The 22,043-nt window shown below is 39.1% G+C and overlaps 1 protein-coding gene across 1 annotated transcript; it reads left to right on the top strand.

Annotated features, from left to right (window-relative positions):
* Nucleotides 1-2,312: 2,312 nt before the first annotated feature.
* Nucleotides 2,313-18,974, top strand: LOC134221930 (RNA-binding protein lark). Its single transcript, XM_062701095.1, has 3 exons — nucleotides 2,313-2,478; nucleotides 3,744-4,483; nucleotides 18,080-18,974. Exons 2-3 carry the CDS (start codon nucleotides 3,818-3,820, stop codon nucleotides 18,404-18,406), a joined length of 993 nt encoding a protein of 330 aa, XP_062557079.1. The 5' UTR covers nucleotides 2,313-2,478; nucleotides 3,744-3,817; the 3' UTR covers nucleotides 18,407-18,974.
* Nucleotides 18,975-22,043: the final 3,069 nt, after the last annotated feature.

Genomic DNA, 22,043 nt, shown 5'->3' with positions numbered 1-22,043 from the left:
GTCTAAAAGGACAATATACAGTATGAGACAAAAAATTTCGAGAAAGCAAATACAATATTTTATTGTAATATAACTTAGGTGCTTGCATGGTGCAAAACAGTCCGCACCAGAATCCGGATTTAGAAGTGCTCGCGTTTTCAAGGACACACCGCTCAATACGGAAGCAGTGCACAACTGTCATTTTTCGAATTTCTGCTTTGCTGCGTCGCAGCATGTGTGAAATAATAAAAATGACAGTTGTGCGTTGCTTCTGTATTGAGTGGTGTGCCCTTGAAAACGCGAGTACTTTTGAGTTTGGATTCCGTAAGGAGTGTCCTTAACGCTCAAGAAAGAATGGGCGATGAAAAGAGCTTTCTGAATCATTAACCAACGGCAATGTGTCGTCTGTCTCTTTCCGTCCTTCGGAAAATTGTGATTGTGGTAGTGCGACACCGAGAAATAATACACCCACTTATTCAAAAAATACGGATTTATGTAGCGATTTGTTGCCAATTTGTGTTCCTTTCCTCATATTGTAAAATTCCAAATTACCATTTGGCTTACAGATGAAAAAAATAACCTTTCCTACCAAAAATTGTATCTCGTTTTATAGGGCGCTGCCCGGAAAAATCTCTTTCTCATTCGTTGTTCACCAATTTTGACATTTACTGGCCTTGTTATTTTCTAATTTCTTCGCAGCGAGAAAGAGACAAAGCAGCCCGTGCAGTGCCCTATTGTCTCAGTCGATTCTATGACTTTTTAAGGTCAACTTTCCCGAAGATCGATTTCTATCGATCGATTTGATTTTTGTTTAAAATTTTAAAAATACTTACACTTACAAAAATCCAATCATATTCATTATGTGTTGCACACATAAATTTTGACTATAGCATTTCACTTATAACGGCTATGTTAATTCGCATAGCATGTATGTAGAAACACACATAACCTTTATTAACTAATAACCTTCATGTGGGTTCTCCTATAGCAGCTGATTATCAACGCGCGCATTAAATTTATTCTTTAGATTTTTGCCAATAAAAATGTGTGGATTTTTCGAGCCGGTGACAAGCGCGGTGTTATCATCATCAATAGACATAGCCCGCTGTCATCATTGAAACGCAGTATGAAAAAAAAAATTATAGTCCGGGATATCCTGGCTACAATCTGGCGATGGACTAAACAATAGGATGTCAATAGCCTGGGATTTTTATTAGTGTAGGCTCTGTCCCATTTGGAGAATTAAATTTAAAAGTGACAGTCCAAAACTTTAAAAAATCATCCGTTCATAAGAATGGCTAGTGCTACCCAGCAATTCCAATAAGACATCGATGAAAAATGATTCAATAATTATTTAATAAAGTTCGATAATTAATGAAATGTCACTTTCAAGTTTAATTTCAGTTTAATTCTTCATTCTCTCTGCCTTACACCTCGGGAAAATTTTCAAATTTTCACAAATGCGCCCCCCCCCCCCTCTGTCACGCCACACTTAACTCCTTTTACAGTATTCGGTAAATTTTACCGAAATCTCAACAGCAGAACTGTTCGGTAATTTTTTTTACAGATTTTTTGTAATTTTTTCCATTGCTCAACTGTCAAAATCACCAAAAATCAGTCAAATTATTTACCGAACAGTTCTGCTGTTGAGATTTCGGTAAAATTTTACCGAATTCGGCGATTTATTTTAAGTGTGTACTATTTTTTTCACTCGAAATATAATGTGAAAATATTTGTTACAAAGAATACAAAACTCGAACTAAATTTATTTTTATTTTTTACTCAAATAAAAACAATACTTCTCAATATAAGATCTGAAACGAACATAACCACAATCTTCAATGTTTGGCTCCGGCTTCAGTTTGACAACCAAATCGATTCTATTCGCAACACCCACACACTTAACTCATTTCATATATGACCATTGTCCAACTGTCAGAATCACCGAAAATCAGTAAAATTATTTACCGAACAGTTCTGTTGAGATTTCAGTATTTAAAATTTTACCGAATTCGCCGATTTATTTTAAGTGTGCAGGTGTAGAGGTATATGGTTTTGATGGCTGGTACGTTTGTTGCATAGGTAGTGCTTCAAAAGGTATTAAATAATACAAGAAATAGTAATTATACAGTCCACAGCTATGTGGGCTTCAAAATTATATCGGAAACGTTTCAAAAAAAAATGCGGAAAATTTAAAAAGGGAATTAAGCAGCTATTGTCGTCCTGCGAGATGAGCGTGTATGTACTAAATAGCTCACAAACCTATTTTGGCTCAAAGAGGTTTGGCTATTTTTGTTGGACTACCCCGGAGAAGTGTCAAATATTTTCACGCACACCGTTTTACTCTGCTGACACGACTGCAGAAAAAAATCATTCGTTTTCTCTGTTGCGGCGTCCATTAGTCGGTGAGGTTGCTCCTGTGAAAATCGGGAAAAGTGGTTGTTTTATAGAAAGTGTTGTTTGACCTTACACCAAAGTGTGTAAAATTTAAAGTTTAAGGTAAGTTTTCCATATTGATTTGCTAAAAAGTTGCCGTTTTCGCGGATTTGAGCTCGAAAATTTGATGCGATTTTCACCGGGCTTCACCACCTTGGAAACGCGTCAGGTTTTCGGTAATCGGCCATTTTCATTTAGTGAAATTATTTTGCTCGGTATTACAAGAAATAAATTTGAAATTATAGTTGCTTCTAGGCTTATTTTAAATTAGTATAGTTTTCATAGTGAAGAAATAGCTTACAGCTTACAGTGAGAGCCCGAAATAACTAAGACAATTTGCCAACGGAACATGGATAGTTGTCATCGAGAGAAAAAGTAGATAGGTAATTTTTTTTAACAAGTTAAAGACGTGTGGAATATAAACCTAAACATATTTCTATATAGTACAATGCTTTTACATCAAACTATTTTAATTGTTGCATCTATTTCAACATAAATCACATACAGAATTGTTCAATTATTTGCTTTTTTTACCATGCGTGTTAACTGCAGACAACCTAAATTCTAGTAGGGTAAGACACCCAGAAATCGCCCTCCCCCCAGTTTTCGCCCACCTATTTTAAAACCTTCATTTCTCGAAAACTAGTTGTTGGAAACAGTTAAAGTTCAGGTTTTTTCATAATTTACTGATGCTTGTATGGAAAAACTTTAACTGGTACTGTTTTCAACAACTAGTTTACGAGAAATAAAGATTTTAAAATAGGTGGGCGAAAACTGGGGGGAGGGCGATTTCTGGGTGTCTTACCCTACCTAATGACTTTCGGAATTGAAATTACCACTCACTATTTTCCACCTAACTACCATTAAATTTATTGTATTATTTATATGAATCTACTTTTTCTGACAGACAATTAGTCACGTTGGGAACATTGTGTTTCATAGTGTTGTAACTTGTAATTTTGACAATATGCTAATATGTAGGTTTTTGATATGTATATGAGAGCTATGAGATGACGAACCGAAAAGTACTTACATAAAATTGTCATGTTCAAGGGCTCGAAAGCTTAACAAAGAGTTGCATTTTACTTTCACAGAGTAGCTTATCCTTGATCTCATAAATTACGTGGAAGCTACTCAAAAATTATTCTAGAATTAAGAAAAAACACTTTAATAAAGTTTAAACAATTATTCGAAATTCAATTTTTGAATTATTCAAATCGAATATTTCAAATACAAGTTACAACACTTCAAATGTATCACAAACTTGGGCTATACTTATTTGTTTCGAGCATTCCCTGTATTGTCATTGTATGTTTGTGTCCCCTTAGATTGGCCATAGCAAACCCGTGTATCGCCGAAAGAAAACAGTTCCGGAAAGAGTTGACGCGTAGCATATCGCAAAATGCCGGCCTCCGGAACATTCAAACTGTTCATCGGCAACGTCGACGAGAAGACGCAACCCTCCGATTTGCGCCCGCTCTTCGAGAAGTATGGAACCGTAGTCGAGTGCGACGTGGTCAAAAATTACGGTTTCGTGCACATGGAAAACGAGGATCAGGGCCGAGATGCGATTCAGAATCTGGACGGGTACGTGGTCAACGGTAAAGCAATCAAGGTGGAAGCAGCCAGGAACCGTCGCGCGCCGAACGCAAACACGACCAAGATTTTCGTAGGCAATTTGACCGATGTAACCCGCGCTCCGCAAGTTCGCGAACTGTTTCAAAAGTACGGTACCGTCGTCGAGTGTGATATCGTGCGGAACTACGGGTTCGTCCACCTGGATCCCACCGGCGATGTAAACGAAGCGATCCGTGAACTCAACGGTATGATGGTGGACGGACAACCTATGAAAGTACAGGTGTCCACCAGCCGGGTTCGGCCGAAGCCCGGAATGGGCGATCCGGAGATGTGTTACCGCTGTGGCCGCTCGGGTCACTGGTCCAAGGAGTGCCCGCGTCTGCTCTGGTCCGAAAGTAGATTCCGCGATCGACCGATGTACGCAAGAGATCCGTACCCACCGCCGCCGCCGCCACCGTTCCTTCGCGATCGCATTATGGATGGATTTAGGGTAACGCACTTCTGTTCTTACCAATATGCCTCCTTTTTCGAATCTACTTTTTTATCACTTAGCTTGTTTAGCTCGCTGCGGGTAAATTGAATTGGAGATGGATGTCGGATGGTTATAGGTACTATCGATGTTAAAAGCTATTGAAAGTCATCTTAGATATGGGACCTTGATTACCACTAAAGGGAAACGAATTTGATTTCAATTTGTTTACCTCAAAACAATTGTTTTGCAGTTATTTGATAACATGTTTTCGTTAGTATGACTCTTAGATGATTTGAATACCTTCTTTTTCCATTTCCTTGAAATTTCCAGCAGTGCTTGAGTATATTTCATATGCAGGAAATGTTCTTAGTCAATTTATAATAAACCTAAATTTTATCATATGTCAGAGCAAATTCACATGATTTGATTTCCTATACAATTCCGTTAACTTAAAATACGGGCTACCACTTCTGCCTCATACGCAGAAGGCCGTAAACCCACGGCCCGTTCCATTCCTCCTTACTTTGTATCTTTTCATATATTTCTCATGTTCTAGCAATCGCTGGAACTGGAAATGGACTTTCATATCATTTCCATCTTCTATCCTATACCTACAACTTGATTAGTTCTAGCAGGTAACTGTTAGATTTCGAAATGAGCGAAACAGCTCGTCTCGTCATTCAATTAGAATATCTACCCTTTCATTACTATCACATTGGCAACCCGTTAACCAAGACGAACCTCTGCCTCCCACCCTACCCCCAGATTCCAACAAAAAATCCTCATGAACTTGTAGCAAGTGCAGAGGTGTTCTCGGCTTGCAGTGGGCAAGTGACTGCTTCATCCATTGCTTTCATCCCCAATAGACCATTATCGACCATTCAAAATCCCAGAAAATATAATTTTGGCTCAAATGACTTCAATTTCCAATCGATGAAGGTTATTTAGCATGACGATGATAGCAAATATTATAAAGCCACCATTTATACGGCTCAACACAACCATGATAATTTTCAATGAAAATCAATGTTAGCGTTACGTCTTTGGCAACTCCTGATTTCCACCTAATAGACATTTTCAAACGACGACAAAACGTCACATGCCAACAGACCAAAGCAGTTTATTCAGACTACAAAGTTAACCAATCTGGTAACCAAAAGATTTGCAAATCATCTCAAAATTTACAATTACATAATCGACAAGTCACCATCCTAACGAATCCATTTCCAATTCAAATACGTTCCAAATACTTTCGGTTTTTGTTATCGCTTCTATTTATTTGGTGTAACGCGGTATATCGGGGTAAGCAGTGTATGTAAGTAACACACACAGGATTTAATCGTTTCGGCCAAGTTGTACAAAGACAAAAGGAAACTCGTATTTTTTGTCTATTCGTGTGGTGTGTTTTCAATAGTCGGTTCGATATTTTTCATCAACTTTACCATTCTCTGAACTTGGTACAATTTTATTTTCTAATAATCGCTGTTTTATCAGTTCACGTATAGATAGTTTTAATTAAGCAATCGATATTTTCTGTTGCCATTTCCATTCCGTGTTTATTTATTATCGTAATGTAAAAAGATAGAGATAATCAACCATATAGTAGAGGAAGACTGTCGCAGCGCCTCCCTTTATTCTGGTTCCCAAACATATTGGGTACATAACTGTCAAAACGTATTGATTTTCTGTTGACATACAGATCTCGGCCTGTTATTGCCAAAACATATTTCGCCAGTTACCAATATGCGACAGCGTTAAAAACAGCGACAATCTTTAGCTTATTACCTCTATTTTTATTACTTTAATCAGTGGCGTTTCCCTAACCTCAATCTACCTGTGCACTGGATTTAAATTTAAGGTATTGATGTGCGTAAATGCATAGAATAACTAGATTTTGATTAGTTTAAACGACTCTGATGATTTTATTTTCCATTTGAGCAGTCAAAATGGCAAAATATTCATTTTTTGTGTCAGTGCACAGGCAAAAAGTGAGGTTACGAGACGCCACTGACTCCAATTGTACTTCCGATGTTTTCGGGTGCAAGCCTGCTAGCAGGTCACTTTTTAGTGACTTGGCCACTTGACTTAACTCTTGAGCTCAAGTCACTTTTTCTCGCAAAAAGTCACTATTTTCAACTACTTATTTTGAAACTAATTATTTTGCAATAAAACATATTTTGAAACATCTAATGATTCATGTATAAGTCGTAACTGAAATGACGGATCTAAGAAAAATGACCAATTTAGGGCCCCAAAGTTGTTCTTTACTTTTTCCTGACTTGAAACTTGACCAGTCTTGATGTTCTTATTGGTTTTTCAATAGTGATAGGTTCATATGCCTATTGCCACAGTGCTCCCCTAACCGTTATTAACGAACAAATTCTCCGTCAAAACTTATACCTGGAGCTGAATTATGGGGCTAACTGTAACTCTGGATGAAATTTGAAAAAATCGAAGGAGACGTTCGTTTGGCAACTTGACAGCCTTGTAAGAAGTTCACGAGCGAATATCACAGAGAAAAGATCATGTTCACATGTTGACTACTAGCGGTCGCACTTGCGTAACACTTTAGGGGTCGTACATTTGTTAAGTAAACAATTTTTCTGGGTTTTTCGACATCCCCCCCCCCTCTTCCCCCATGTAAGATTTTTTTTTCATACAAATGATTTTTTATTTATATGGAGCGTAAAATATTGACCGATCCCCCCTTCTCCCATAAGTGCTTACGTAATATGTGTACGGCCCCTTATACGAGAAACGTTTTCGCAAGGCAATTATTGCACACTGGGTTGCTGGAGTGGCAACCTACCCTTTTGTGATTGTACAACTCCAGTTTTCCGACCCAAAGTGTGTCGATTTTTCCCTTCCGCAAGCTTCTTTAAATCTCGGGTACTTATTCAAAACGACGTATGTGATTTTGTAAACAAAGATTCAAACGTCGAATTGTCCAATCTGATAGCCCTCCCACGCGAACCATCACCACAGACAGGTAGGGGAAGCCTTCGGCTACCTGTTGGTGGTGTTGGTTTGCGTGGGAGTGCCATCAGATCGGATAAATCGACGTTTCAATCTTTGTTTACAAAAGCACATACGTCCTTTTGAATAAGTACCCGAGAAATATACTCAACCCTTTTTTACGCCACTTTTATATACGTCACTTTGTACTACGAGCCTCTTTTTACGACACGTGACGTAAAAAGAATTTTAAGCATATTGTCATCCAAAAATAAACCTATTAGAAAGCACTCTTAGAAACCCAAAGAACTAAATAGCTGTTTTGCATCTTCAACATTTGTCTACAACAAGTGTTTCAGTTCAGGTCATCCAAGAATTTCGTGGAGTCTACACGCGTAACCAAGATCTTAACAACTACCTACACACATAACCAAAAGGCTGATATCTCTTTTAAAAATTGGCTCATGTCTTATATTTGATCCATACAAATAAATTGGATATGTCTACAATAACGGAGACGAGCCAGCCTCGGGCTGAAAGTCTCTTTAATAAAGACACAAAAAAAAATGTCTACAATAACTGTTCAGCTTCAGGTCACCCAAGAATTTTCTGGAGTATAGGCCTTGAGGTCTACACGCGTAACCAAAGGGCTGATATCTCTTTTTGAAAATGTTTCATGTTCTATTTTATCTATTTAATCAAATTGTATATGCTTTCAATAGCTGTTCCTTTCCAGGTCATCCAAGAATTCCCTGCAGTATAGGCCTTAAGGTCTTCACGCGTTACTAGATGGTTTATATATTTTTGAATGGCCCCTGCTCTGGAGAAGTCTCTGCATAGAAGTCTTCTCCATTCAGCACGATCCATGGCTGCACTTCGCCAACCACGCAGTCTTCGGAGGGTCTGCAAATCGTCCTTCACCTCATCGATCCACCTTGCTCGCTGTGCACCTCGCCTTCTTGTTTCCGTCGGATGGTTGTCGAGAACCATTTTCACCGGATTACTGTCCCACATTCTGGCTACGAGCCCGACCCACCCCAGTTTTCCGATTTTCGCGGTGTGAACGATGGATGGTTCTCCCACAGGGTTTGAATCCAAAGGAGAATGAGAGAATCTCTCACTTATCATGTCTGTATACACTCTCGATAGGTAGCATACCGTGAGAGACGTTTTTCGGTAGCTGTTACGATAATGAACTGATTCGGGGGGCTACAACCCATGATAAAATTCTTTCAATAAGCCCCAATTGCGGGGGGCACCGGTTCTGATGATGCATTTCAACTTGTTTTACACAGCTGTGCGAAAAAAATATGGTCCCCAACATGAAATGGGCGAGAACAAAGCGTTTAATCAAACCTCATCGGTGGGGGCCGCTTATCCGAATCAGTTTTTTTTCCAGCTTGTATACAAGTGCGATAGTTTTGTGTCCATGGCTTGTTATGATTCAAATAGGTTCTTGCCTCTCTTTTATCGTTGTTCGTTATCTATTGAGAGCGATTTCTGCAAACGTTCTCCCAACAGCTGATGCAACTCGTGGTTCGTTCGCCTCCTCCATGTACCGTTCGCCATTTGCACCTCATCATAGATGGTACGCAGCACTTTCTTTTCGAAAACTCCCAGTCCGCGTTAGTCCTCCACGAGCATCGTGTAGGTCTCGTGTCCGTTGAGAACTACCGGTCTAATAAGCGTTTTGTAGATAGCCAGTTTGGTACGGCGATAGTCAGTTCTACTCGCATAATCAGAAGTCTCTAATAACTTAAAACAATGTTAGTGCCCTTGTGATCCATAGAAAAAAATGGATACATCTTCATCTATTGTTGCATCCCAGTTCAACCAAGAATTACGTGAAGTATAGGGTCTCAGCTCCTTGAGAGATGCTCACCTGTTTTGATCGTTTATGCTGATTGCGATCCATACATTCATTTGATAGAGTTACAGTACATCGAGTAAGGAGATCTAAGTTAGCTGCGACTGAGTTTGGACGTGGAAAAAGTTGCTTGTCAGAAAGCTCATTTTGATTTTTTGGTGCGTGCCTACGTAGTGGATGGGTTTCTAACACGTTCCGGCCTGCTATTGTCCCAGGTGGAAGATTTCCTCCACTTACCAGGGGCATGCAGTATGATATTTGATTGGACAAAGAGTTTAAAAGCCTCACAGTTAATTATTGTGAAAATGCTTAATCTGAGTTGCAATGTCCAAGTTGTGAGATGCAGAGTTCGACAAACTTTCGGGAATATCTAAATAATTTCGTCGTATATGGTTACAGAATCCAGGCAGACATAAACAGATTTATTTTATATTATTTCTTTCCATAATTTATTTTTTATTTTTTAGAACTAGCAGACCCGACGAACTTCGTTTCGCCTAAAATTGATATTTTCTCTGATTCGTTCTTGAGTTATGCAGAAATTTCTGTTTCATTTGTATAGGAGCCCCCCTTCCAGAAGGGGGGTCTCGAACCATCTTAAGAACCTTCCCCGACCCCAAAACCCCCTGCATACAAATTTTCACGCCGATCGATTCAGTAGTTTCCGAGTCTATTAGGGTCAGACAGACAGAAATTCATTTTTATGTGTATAGAAGAAGAAGATTAAAAATCCATACAAACTCTCCTTAAAAAATCAATAAACACTTAACAACAAATTCTTCGAAAGCTTTTGAACTCATATGATGTTTATGGTTGTTTATGTAACCCTTTAAAACTTTTTTTAATACTTATTGAGTCTTAAAACTTTTTTTTATTATTCTAGGAAACGTAGTTTACGTTATCGCTGTTTTTATTTTAAAATCTTCTAAAAAGAGTTCGCGTTCACTCATGCAGAACGATTACGCGATCATCATTTTTTCTGCTTTGTACGAGCAAGTAAATTAATTAGCCAGTGAAAGTTTAGTTTGCGTCCGATCGTGATCGTGCAGAAGGATCTCGCGATCATCAAACTATTGTTTGTCATAGGACGAGTATGTACAATTCCATTTAGTTCCACTACTTTATTGTACCTTTGACATATTCGTATTTCGAAATCAACAGTAAGAAATATTTTGTTTTGCATTGTGCGAGTGAGTAAATTTATTAGCATTTAAAAGATTTGTGCGCGGCTGATTGTTTTACGCAGAACGATCGCGCGATCATCGAAATATTTTGTTCTGCGTTGTGCGTGTGAGTAAATTAATTAGTAAGTAAAAGCTTGGTGCACATCTGTTCGTGTTACCTCTGGCACGCAGAACGATCGCGCGATCATCGGTATATTCTGTTCTGCTTTGTGCGGTCGGTAATGTCGAATTCGTTTTTAAAAAGTTCCAACCTAGGTTGGAACCAGTTCCAACCTAAGTGCTGTCAAAGTGTTTTTTTATTCGCTCAGGTTGGAACTAGGTTCGCACTAGTTCCAACCCCAAAGCTGTCGGGTTCGCACTGTGTTGTTTCACGGTTTCGCACCGGGTTCACCAATACAACTGTACTACAACTGTCAAAACCACGTGGGTGGGTGGGACTGGGAGGAATAAACAAGCAGAAGGGAGAAACGAAACTATCTGTTTATTGAAATAGAATGCGCGTTGAAAATCTTTTTTCGAGGAATTTTGTGATATTTGTTATTGTAGTTTAACATGAAATTAATCCGGTACTGTTGTCGAGATTCAGTTTTAAAATAATTGTTAGGGAAGTTATATATTCATAAGTTCATTCAGTTTTCCTCACAGATGGTGTCCTAAATTAGGTCGGTGGATGGAATTATGTTGTTTCGGAATTCCCCTTGAAACCCGTTCGCAAAATCCGCTAAGAATTGTCAGATAAATATATTTGAGGAATACCAAATAAAATTATTTCTTATGCAGAATTTCTCTTTCGTGCGTTTCAGAATTTTCTTCGGGGATTCTGCCAGAAATTCTTTCAATAATTCTTTCTTGAATTTTTGGCGATATCTTCCAGGAATTCCTCCATATTTTTTCCAAGGGATCCTTTCGAGATGAATTCCTTTGAAAATTCCTCTAGGAATATCTTTGAATACTGTTCCAGGATTTTCTCTGAAAGTTGCTCCAGGAACTAATTTGTAAATTCCTACAATATAATTCCTTCAGGAAATCCTTCTAGAATACAGGAACTTACTCGAAGTATCCTTCAGGAATTGCTCCGCAAGTTTCGTACATAAATTCCCCCGGAAGTACCTTGAGCCATCCCTCGGGGAGATTCTTGAAAATTGAAAATGCACGGGGCCCAAAATACGGCGGAAAATTTTCCCGAGGTGTGAGGCTACTTTTATCAGGAGAGGTAGCGAGGAAAAAAATTAGCGAATCCTGGAGAATTTTTATTACATGCTTCTGAGTGTTCTCCGAAAAAAAAAACTTTTGCAGAAATAGATGAATTTACGGAAATATGGAAAATACGGAATTCTTGATATAAAAATGTGCACGGGATTATTGAATATAATTAAATAGGGGAACTGTTTCGGTCTCCATCTCACTGAACATATATTCATCTCAACGGGAAACAAAGAAATGCAGCAACAATTTCGTCACCTCTTTTTGTCAACATTTGTGGTCACTGCTGAGAAAAATCCCAAAAATAATAAAGAATCCAAACTCTTTTCCATTGCTTTGTTTTTGATGGGATGAATATCGGAACCATGAGATGAATTCCAGAAGCAGTTTCCCTGTTCATATCCACCCAAAAGTAAATTCCACTATCCGCAAAAATCAGTTCACGCACTTAAACATATTTATTTATCATGATCTGATTAGTCAACGCCAACGCACTGCCAATGCACTGGATGTCCTGGATCATATGTTTCGAATCAAAACAAACACGATGCTACGCACACCAACATATCAAATGACAGATGGAACTGAAAATGTTTTTTTATTCAGGGTTCGGGTTGGCACTGACCCAGGTTTAAAAACGAATTCGACATAAGTCAATTAGTTAATGTGTGTTCTTGTGTGTTTTTGTTCAACATCGATCAAACTACACGCTACACATGGCATAGGGTAAATGATGTATCTTGGACAAGCGCAGGACATTCATTAGAAAATGTATCGAGATTGAATAGTATAAAACAATTGATTCATCCAAATACAAATACATATGATTAGTCTTGTGTCTCCATTGCCCAATTTTTGAGTAAATTACGTTTACTAGGTGTAAACTGTGATATACTGCGAACTGAAATATTTTCTTTTTGGACATCAAATATATAATTTCGACATGGAAAATGCATATATTTTGGACAGAGTCATTTTCTCCTAATTTAAAAATGGCCACCTACAGATCCCAATGGTATGACCTACCTACACGTATCCACATTCATTTAAATGCATTTATTTGCTAAACTGACATAGATTAAACCAGAAATTAACATTGTTTCGCAATCTTATGGATATCATTGAAAACAGCCTGAAAGTTGGCAATTAACCCTTTATAAGGCAGACGAATCTAAACAATAAATTAACAAAAACAACAATAGGACACAATGTTGACATGGTATTAAACTCAAATGTATGTTTGTTATACATTAAACAGTTCAGAAACATTGAAAAATTGGTGGCAATATAGTTGCCACTGCCCGCGAAGGGACAACATTAGGCAATATAGTTGCCACTGCCCGGCAAGCGGGAAAACAGGCAACAACAAAAATATAAAAAGATTTTTAAAAATTTGGTTTTACGTAGAATTAGTCAAATCAAGGTACGTTACATTTTTTGGTGAAGAGTCCTAGTCAGAAAACGCATTATAAGTGAAAAACAAATTTTTCACGTTTTTTACAATTTCGTCAAAAATCCAAAAACCAAATATACAGAAAGGCAAAGCTTTTTTCACGCTAATCACGTAGTAATCTAACACAGGAGATTCAAAATAATTGATACCAACGGAAAAAATATATCTTTGTCGGTTTTTTAACGAATTATAACTGAAAATCCTTCTTCCACTCGAAACTTACGATATGTTCGTAAAAAAACTGTTCTCAGATTGACATTTCAATTTTTTTATGGCTCAAACTCATCTGGGGTGTTACTAGGAAGCAAATAAAGTCACTACATGTGAAATAATAAGTAGAGCTCTTGTTAATAAATAGAAAAACATATTATTTGTTGATGGCAATATAGTTGCCACTGCCTTATAAAGGGTTAATGGTTCATCCATGTACTGTACATGGGGTGACCAATAAATGTCTGATGCATAAAAACATAACTTCATTTTGGTCACTTCTTTTTCATCCGTCTCAAGTTCATGTTAAGCGATTGGAATATGTTAGTATCTCAATTACAATTAAACTTTGGCCGCAGGACCTCAAGATTGCCGTTTGAACCAATTTAAGGCTTGTGCGCGATAAAATCTGGACACCTTTACACACGTATAACTTTTGAAATACCTTATCAACGAGTGAAATAGTTTGTAGAGTGATGAATATATGTCCATACTTACTGAAAATATATTTCTTATAACTGTTACAAGTACTTAGTGAATTATTGCGTCGAAGAAATTGGAGTTTCGAAAAGCAATTGTGTGCAGCCGCAATAAAAATTCGGGACTCTCAATCCGGAAACTGGCTGAAAACTTTTTGTATTCATAAGAACACTGCTCATAGCGTTTTGAAATTTGTCGATGCTTGTTTGACAATATCTAACACGTCGGAGAGTGGAACAAAAACGGATTTTATGAACCGCCAGCAGGAAGCGAAGGAGAAACGTATTCTATTGAGGATACACGATCTTTCGGCACGTATTATTTCTCGGGAAAATCAAATGTCACCAACTTTCATGCATACATCGAAGCATCGACAATGAATGAAGCCATTTGAAGTGAAAACTGTGCCGGATTAAACCAACTACTGCTTATTTTCATTCCTAAAGATATGTGTCCAGATTTTGGCGCGAACAAGCCTTAAACGTGTTTCAGGTGCATGTTACGAAGAGTCCTATAATGCATGTTCTCCTGCATACTGGCGTCCAGCAGGCACTTTGGTAGAAAGCTTTACATTTTAGATAATTTTAAAGATAAATAATAGTTGATTTGTGAATTCTCATCAGAAGCCGCTAGAGTTGAGGTAAAAGTATGCAATGATCATACTTTCGATAAAAATTTTCCTACACATTATCTAAAATTGATCGAAGAAGCTCAGGCTTGTCCAAAATATGTACATGTCCAAAATATATCATTTACCCTACCGTTTACCAAAGCGAACCCTGCTACACTACCTACCCCATGTATCCAACATCCCAGTGATTTCTCGTGGAAGTGCAGATGACTCGTCGGCTTCCATCCAAGCGAGAATCACGTCAACATTTTCCATTTTTTCGGACACGGCCGGCGTTAGTATTGCTTAATTTTTGGTCATCAGTTCTTACACATTGAAGATAATGCTAGTCCCAAGCATCATCTGTTGGTTCTCTGTGTAATTACAGCTGGCCTGGCAATAACGGAGTAGCAATCGTGGGCGGTCAATCATGCTCATTGCGATCCATACATTCATTTATTTAGTTTACATCTAAACAGATAACACTGAATAGACAATTTGACGCCACAATACACGATTCGAGGTCGCATCTCTCCATCCTCGAATGCGCCCCACGATCGCCAAGTCGTTTGCACCTGGTCTGCCCACCTCGCTCGCTGCGCTCCGGAACGGAAGCGAACGCCATCTTTGCAGGATTGCTGTCCGGCATTCCCGCAACATGGCCTGCGATGGTCCGAAGTACCCGTCTCTCAAATACTCCGAGTGCTTGTAAGTCCTCCTCGAGCATTGTCCATGTTTCATGTCTGTAGAGGACTACCGGTCTTATCACCGAGCGTCTTGACACATTTGGTGCGGTGGTGAATCTTTTTTGACCGCAGTTTCTTCTGGATCCCATAGTCCGCTGACTTCCACAGATGATGCGCCTTCGTATTTCAAGCAAAGCAAATAGATTTTCCGTTACGCGTATTGATTTATTTCTTGGAATTCATGGATAGTCTGGAATGGATCATGTGTTCAATTCATGTTCAATTTGGTTCAAATGATCACTAAGAGCATGTTCCCTGTCCACAGATGATTGGAGTCAACGTTGTGTCTAAGATTTTGTGACAGTGCATATCAGTCCCATACCGTTTTTTCGCATACTGAGATAATAGCCAATGAAGTTCCAAATCGCATCTGCCGTATGAAACTTGAAAAAAATCTAATAAATTGGAATATCTTCGTAGTTTACTTAATTTCCCGAATTAAAAAATAGTAGTTTGTGCAACTAGTTGCAAAAAGATGATTTTTTCAGCACGAGTTGTACGTTTATTCAACGAGGCTTGCCGGGTTGGTTAATTACTATATTTTAAATCTGTACCAAAATGATACAATTATTTTCACTTCACATGATCAATTTTGCCAAGAAATCATGTTTCTGCAGAAAACAAACAGATTTCATGTTATCGTGCCCCATTGTCTGCTCGATAAACCATAAAGCGATAGATAAACCTGTCTTTGGAGAATTTGATGTCATGCCCATAAAATTATTTCAAGCATAATTTTTCATAACGACGTATGTAACAAAAGTAAACAAAACGGGGTTTTTAATACAACGTGACAATCACACGCGGCTTTATATAATACGCATCGATTTTACTGATTTCAGATCTTAAAATTCTTTAATTTAATCTTTTTGCGAATCGACGTATGTAAAAATTTCTATTTTTGAAGTCTCACTGTTACATACGTCGCTTTAACATATGGGAACTACACTCAGTCAAGAAAACTAGTGATAATCATACGAATATCTTATGTTTTTTTGCTATAAGAATTACTTACAAAGTTTGTACGATTTTCTTATGAACCGTGTGTTATTTGACCGAGAATGATTTTCATAAGTTTATCTTATAAAAATATTAAGCTTTGTCAGAGCCCATAACGATATTCATAAGTGAATCTTATGAACATCAATCATTCTTGTCTATGAAGGACATAATATTTTCAACGCGAATTATATACATTGTGCTTTCTCACGAGATCAAAAGAAAGGAAAACACAAATAATGCAACAAATCATTTTAAATATAACATTTTATTTTATTTGTCTCTGATTATTTAATAAGCTAACTAATCATATACACTTTATTATTCGTTTGATTTATTTTTCGTCGAGATGGTATATACCATATATCATTGCACCAGTTGGGAGACTCGAGAGTAGTCTCATCGTCGGTGTTTTCCTCTTCTGCTGATGCGAAATGTTGAATGGTATAGTTTTTCCTGAACTGGTGCCTTGCATCCGAGCTTGCATTGACAAACTTCTGTAAATATAAATTATGATTTTAGATGGATAGAAAGACAGGATAGAAAACCTCAAAAAGAGGAAAAATTTACTTACTTTTCTAATCTTCCACTTCACATCCAACTGCTCTAGCTGATCGATAATATAATTTAAAATAATCCCAATTGATGGTAAATAAGACAGTTTACAATCGCGCATGTCGAAATAAATATATGCCCGCACTCCGCTGGTGTACTCAAGAATAAATTTGCGCTTAATTAATTAATCCACTGCATTGTTCACCATGTTGATTTCTCATTTCATAAGATTTATCTTATGAGTTTTTCACATCAAGAGTAGTAATGAAAATCATAAGACAACTCTTATGTTTCATTTTTTCTTTAGATCACTTTTATAAACTTCATAAGATACAAGAATAACCTTCATAACGAGCCAAGTAATTATCATAAGAGGCTCATGAAAATGAAATTCGATTATTTTTCCACGCTTCATAAGATGAGGCTTATGATGATTATGAGATAGTTTAGTTGAGTGTAAGAGCGACCTATGTAACAAAAAAAACAAAACAAAACAAAACTGCAGATGCGTCAATCGTGCACTATGGAAAACCGACCAATGTACACCGACGTACGTGTAGCATACCGGTGTATGTATAATTTTATCGTTTTTCACAATGAATTTGAATGAACTGAGCTTTACTGTGAAGCACGCTTATTACGTGTCTTGTAATGATGCATGCCAGCGGAAAAAAGTATTGAAAAAAGATTTAGTTTTAAAACAGTTTTAGAAAAAGTTTTGCCAACTTTCAGCAAAGGATTTCTCGAATCCTCATATTTGTTACATACGTCGTTATGAAAAATTATGCTTGATTTCATTTATTACGTGACACAGAGAATACACTATTTGAACACTCACCCAACCCAATTGAGCTAAATGTGGTCATGTAACTATTGTTCTAATGCTGGTTTTCCGTTATAGCACCCAAATGACTGCTATAATGGTTTTTATGCAACCTATTTTAGTTGCATAATGTTCATTAAAGCACCCATGTCAATGGTATGGAAAAGTAGGTCGTTTTATCACCCAAACGCCAACTGTAAACCAGTTATTATGATCAGGAATTGCAAAAAAAAAACTTTTTCGATATTATTTTACAGATAAAAATACTGTTGGCAAGCAATGATAGATCAAAATTATGATGAAGATATTTGTCAAGTAATTTGACTTAAAATTATTTATTCAAATGAACGTGAACTTTTAAAATGGCGAGAAAAATTAGAAAATGATGTGTTTTTTAATAAATGAATGCGAATTCCAAAATTTTCGTTCCACTTCAAACATTTACCGACTGTGTTTTTTATACAAAGCACTTTGTAAACAGTATTTTACAGAATTTAAAAACTAAATATTCCATTTTTTTACACTCCAGGACACCTTTGACTATTACGACCGGTACGATGACCCCAGAGATCTGTTCGAGCGGCGCTACGGAATCCGTGGACGCGACTTTCCCCCCCTGAGAAGCCGCGAGCCAATGCCACCGATTCCGCCGCTGATGCGCCGCAGTGCGGTGGAGAGCAGCCGCAGCAGCAACTACGACTCCATCTTCAGTCGCCGTACACCGCCGCCGCCGAGCCGCAACGGTAGCAGCATCAGTCGTTTCGGAGTATACGAAGACTTCAGCCGGGACTCGTTCGATGATCGGCGACAGGGCTTGCGTGGACCGTCGCCCACGCATCGGTACGCTCCGTACTGAGACGACTTGCATCGCATCGGGAACGCCGGCAGCATTGGGCGATTGTTGCGGTCCAATACATACTATTATGAGACATGCTGAGTAATCCTGAAGAGGGCTTGATACTCGGTACAGGTTTTTAACACAGTTTCATCTGTTAGGACACGAAGCGCGTTTCTACGTTTTGTATTCCCCTATTTAAATATTGTCTTTTAAGTTAACCAACTTAATCACACAAATCACAGCACAGCGCAATATTAATGAAAACATTTTTATTTCTAAAAGTCAAACCAATTGAGACATCGGCACGTAGGTTGTGCAACTATATAAATACTATTAAAAATCATAAAACTAAGTTTTAGATAGTCGAGCTCACGATCACTTTAATGTTCTCTATTGGTGAAATAGTGTTTCACTCAACAAAAAGCGGCATTTTCAGGCAGTCGTGACAAAATTTCGATTGAAACAGTTTAGGAAGATATCAAACCTAATTACAAAAGGTAGAATGCTTGAAATGGTATCCTATATTGACTTTCTATGTACTGATAACAATGAAGAAGGATAATAAATATTGCCAATATAATACGTACATCTATTTAATAGTAATGTTCATTTTAATTCTTCGAAAACCTTTATAATTTGTGACTCGTATATGGATAACACTTTCAGTTGATTTAAGAGGATAATACGAAAAATATATATAAGGTGTTTGCCACATTGATACATAGGGAAAATGGGGGCAATTTGAGCACTGTTAAGGACAATCACGACAGGGTCATAACCCTCACCTGGCGTTTTTCCTCGCACAAATAACAATAGACGATCAGCCAGAAGTGTTGCGTGATCAATTCTTTAACCTGTGCACTAGCACTAGCAATTTAATATTTCGAGAAAAAACACATAAAGGGGAGACTAAAATTCGTTTAATTCTTGATTTTTGTTTGTTACTTTATTCTTAACATTTCAAGTGGTTGGCCACTTGGCCCTTCATCTTTGATTTTGTTTCAATAGTAATGGTTGGTATTCAAATGTAATTTATAAATTTTATCTAATGTATCAGAATGGCCTTAAGGAGGCATTGATTACTTTAGAACAACTCTGTCAGGGCATCCAGGCCTCGTTGGAGTTTTGCCACTAGCGCTTTGATCACTCGACCCGTTGTAGACGATTGAGTTGTCATCTGTGAACAGAGACACAAATGCCGCCTTCTGGAAGTTCTGGCATGTCGGAGGTGAACAGATTGAAAAGCAAGGGCCCGATACTGGCCTGGGGAACGCCTGCGACGATGTGGTGTTCGGCAAACTCAAGTAACCGGCTGTGAATCGCCTTTTCAAACAGCTTAAATAACCCTGAGAGAAGGATGATGGGGCGATAGCTTTTCGGAGAGGAAGGATCCTTCCCAGGCTTCTGGGTGGGGATGACTTGGGGATGATGGGAAGTAGCTGAGACGGAGACACTGATTAAAAGAAAGGCGAAAGGTGCTCGAAGAACGAAGCACTCATATGTTTGAGCTCAAGATTCATGATGCTGTCAAGGGTGGGGCCTTCATGTTTTTCGATGATTTGATATAGGCCGTCAATTCGCCAGCTGCGATCTCCAACTCCTTCGAGGAATCGTTGGGAATAAGATGGATGTTGTTAGCATGCTCTCTAACGCAACGTGCACACCTGACTGGGTCGAGGCTTAGATTTTAGAACGGCTTAGCACAGTATGGGAGAGTGCGGATCTTAATGGAAAAATCACTATTGCTGAGGTCCACCATTCTGGCCTGGATAATTTTGATCATACGATTGCACCGGGTCTTAAGCGAGGGCAGCCCAGTACGTTGGTACTGCCTGCGAGTGACATTTCGCAGACGGATCAAATCCTTGGTGAGTACATCAATGTTTAGGGTGTTGCTCACCTGCTGGGCCTTTGGAACATGGTGTTTGCAGGCTTGCGAGAGCTCCTGGGTGGCGTTCAGTTGCTCGTCGATGTCTTCGGATGACACCGGGTGCCGCTGGCAGTAGTTCTCGTCCACGCACAGTTGAAACCCACTCTAGTCGACTTGATGATAGTTTTACCGTTAGCTTACCGTTTTATAGTTAGCTCGTGCCGTTTTACCGAAGTTCCAACTTCCGCCACCACCGGATAGTAGTCCAAGCTGAGTTCCTGGAAGATGACCGGCTGGGAGACGTCATCGTTCATGTTCGTGATGAAGATGTCGAGCGTTGCATGGGCCCGGACCGTGTCAACCGGGTAGGGCTATCGGAGCTCAGGATGGTGTAGTGGCCCTCTAGCTCGTCGTTGCACCAGATGACTCCGTTCCGGTGTTTCTGCATATTTGGTGCTTTGCTTTCAGGTCTCCGGCGATGGTAAATTGCTTCTGCCACCGAGTGAGCTTGATTATGTCCCTTTGTAGTTCGGCCGACGTGCCGTCGTCGACGGAGGAGTTGACTTCCACTCCATTGGCTTCGATGATTTGTGTAGTAGTTAGATAACGCTTAAAACTCGCTCAGAGATAGTAAAAAACATACATAGAGAAAAAGGGAAAATAGGAGAAATTAGGATATGTAAGAAATAGGAGAAATATACACATGACCAGAAGTTTAGTGACAAGCAACCGAACAAGACGTGTTCATTTATTGAAAAGAAATATCATTTTCCCTCCCACTTTTGATAGTTATTTCAATTTGGAGCTTGAAGTTCGGCAGCAGGCGATGTTGCTCCGCAAGGCGATTACTACTCCTTCCCCTCTGGAGCTTGTTCGATCGAACCTGACCAGCCTAAAACCCAGAATTGTTGCACTTATCTCGGGCTTCAGGGGGGTTTGGTGATGAAAGCCGTGTCAATCTCCTCCTGAAGGAAATCGCTGAGCTCGACGATTTTGCTCTTGAGCGAGCAAGATTTTCGATTTTCCAGACCCAACCTAGAAGCCATTTTCAATGACGAAAAGGCCCAGATTGTAGATCTGGTCAAAACAGGATTTGCAGCTTCGAAGCCGAGCCTCAAGTTGGCTGAATATTGAAGCCAGCTGCTCCGGGGTGTAGAGCGGAGCCTTTATCCTCCGTGGATAAAGCATGCTCATCTTGCTGCCGGAGGAATCCAGGAGGATGGAGCGGGGGACATTCGCTGAAGGATTGGGCCGGTGGTGCTGAAGCTTGAACCGACGCAGCTGCTTCTGCCAGTCGCTTGTGTGGTTGTAATGGTGAGAGGATTGAACTGGAAGCCTTCTTTCAGATTTCCAGGAGCTCCGCTCGCTTTGGGCAGCCTTTGTTGGTGTCCCGATGTTTCTCGCCACAGTTGGCGGACTTGGGATCGGCCACCTCCATCATTTCGCACTGGTCGGTAGCATGCGAGTCGCCAAACCTGTTGCAGCGCGGCTTCATTCGTCAATTCCGGGTGCCATGCCCAAAATTGAAGCAGTTTGTGCACTGCGTGACATCGCGGTGCACTGACCTGTAACTCTCCAGGTCGACGACAGTATAGTTGATAGCGCCGACCAGTTTCAGATCCTTAAACGTGGTGGTGCCGAGCTTCGGATGAATCAGATGAAGCTGGTCTCGATACTTTTTCGTCTTGTTGTGACGAGCGATTTTGTGCACCACGACTGGCTTGAGTTCGCTGCTTCTTAGTTGCTCAATGAGTTCTCGTTCTTCCATGTCGTGGAGTCCTCGCA

The sequence above is a fragment of the Armigeres subalbatus genome, chromosome 3, assembly GCF_024139115.2.
Source record: "Armigeres subalbatus isolate Guangzhou_Male chromosome 3, GZ_Asu_2, whole genome shotgun sequence".
NCBI lineage: Eukaryota > Metazoa > Arthropoda > Insecta > Diptera > Culicidae > Armigeres > Armigeres subalbatus.
Note: the sequence above shows the minus strand (reverse complement) of the source record. Positions and strands in the feature narration are given on the sequence as shown.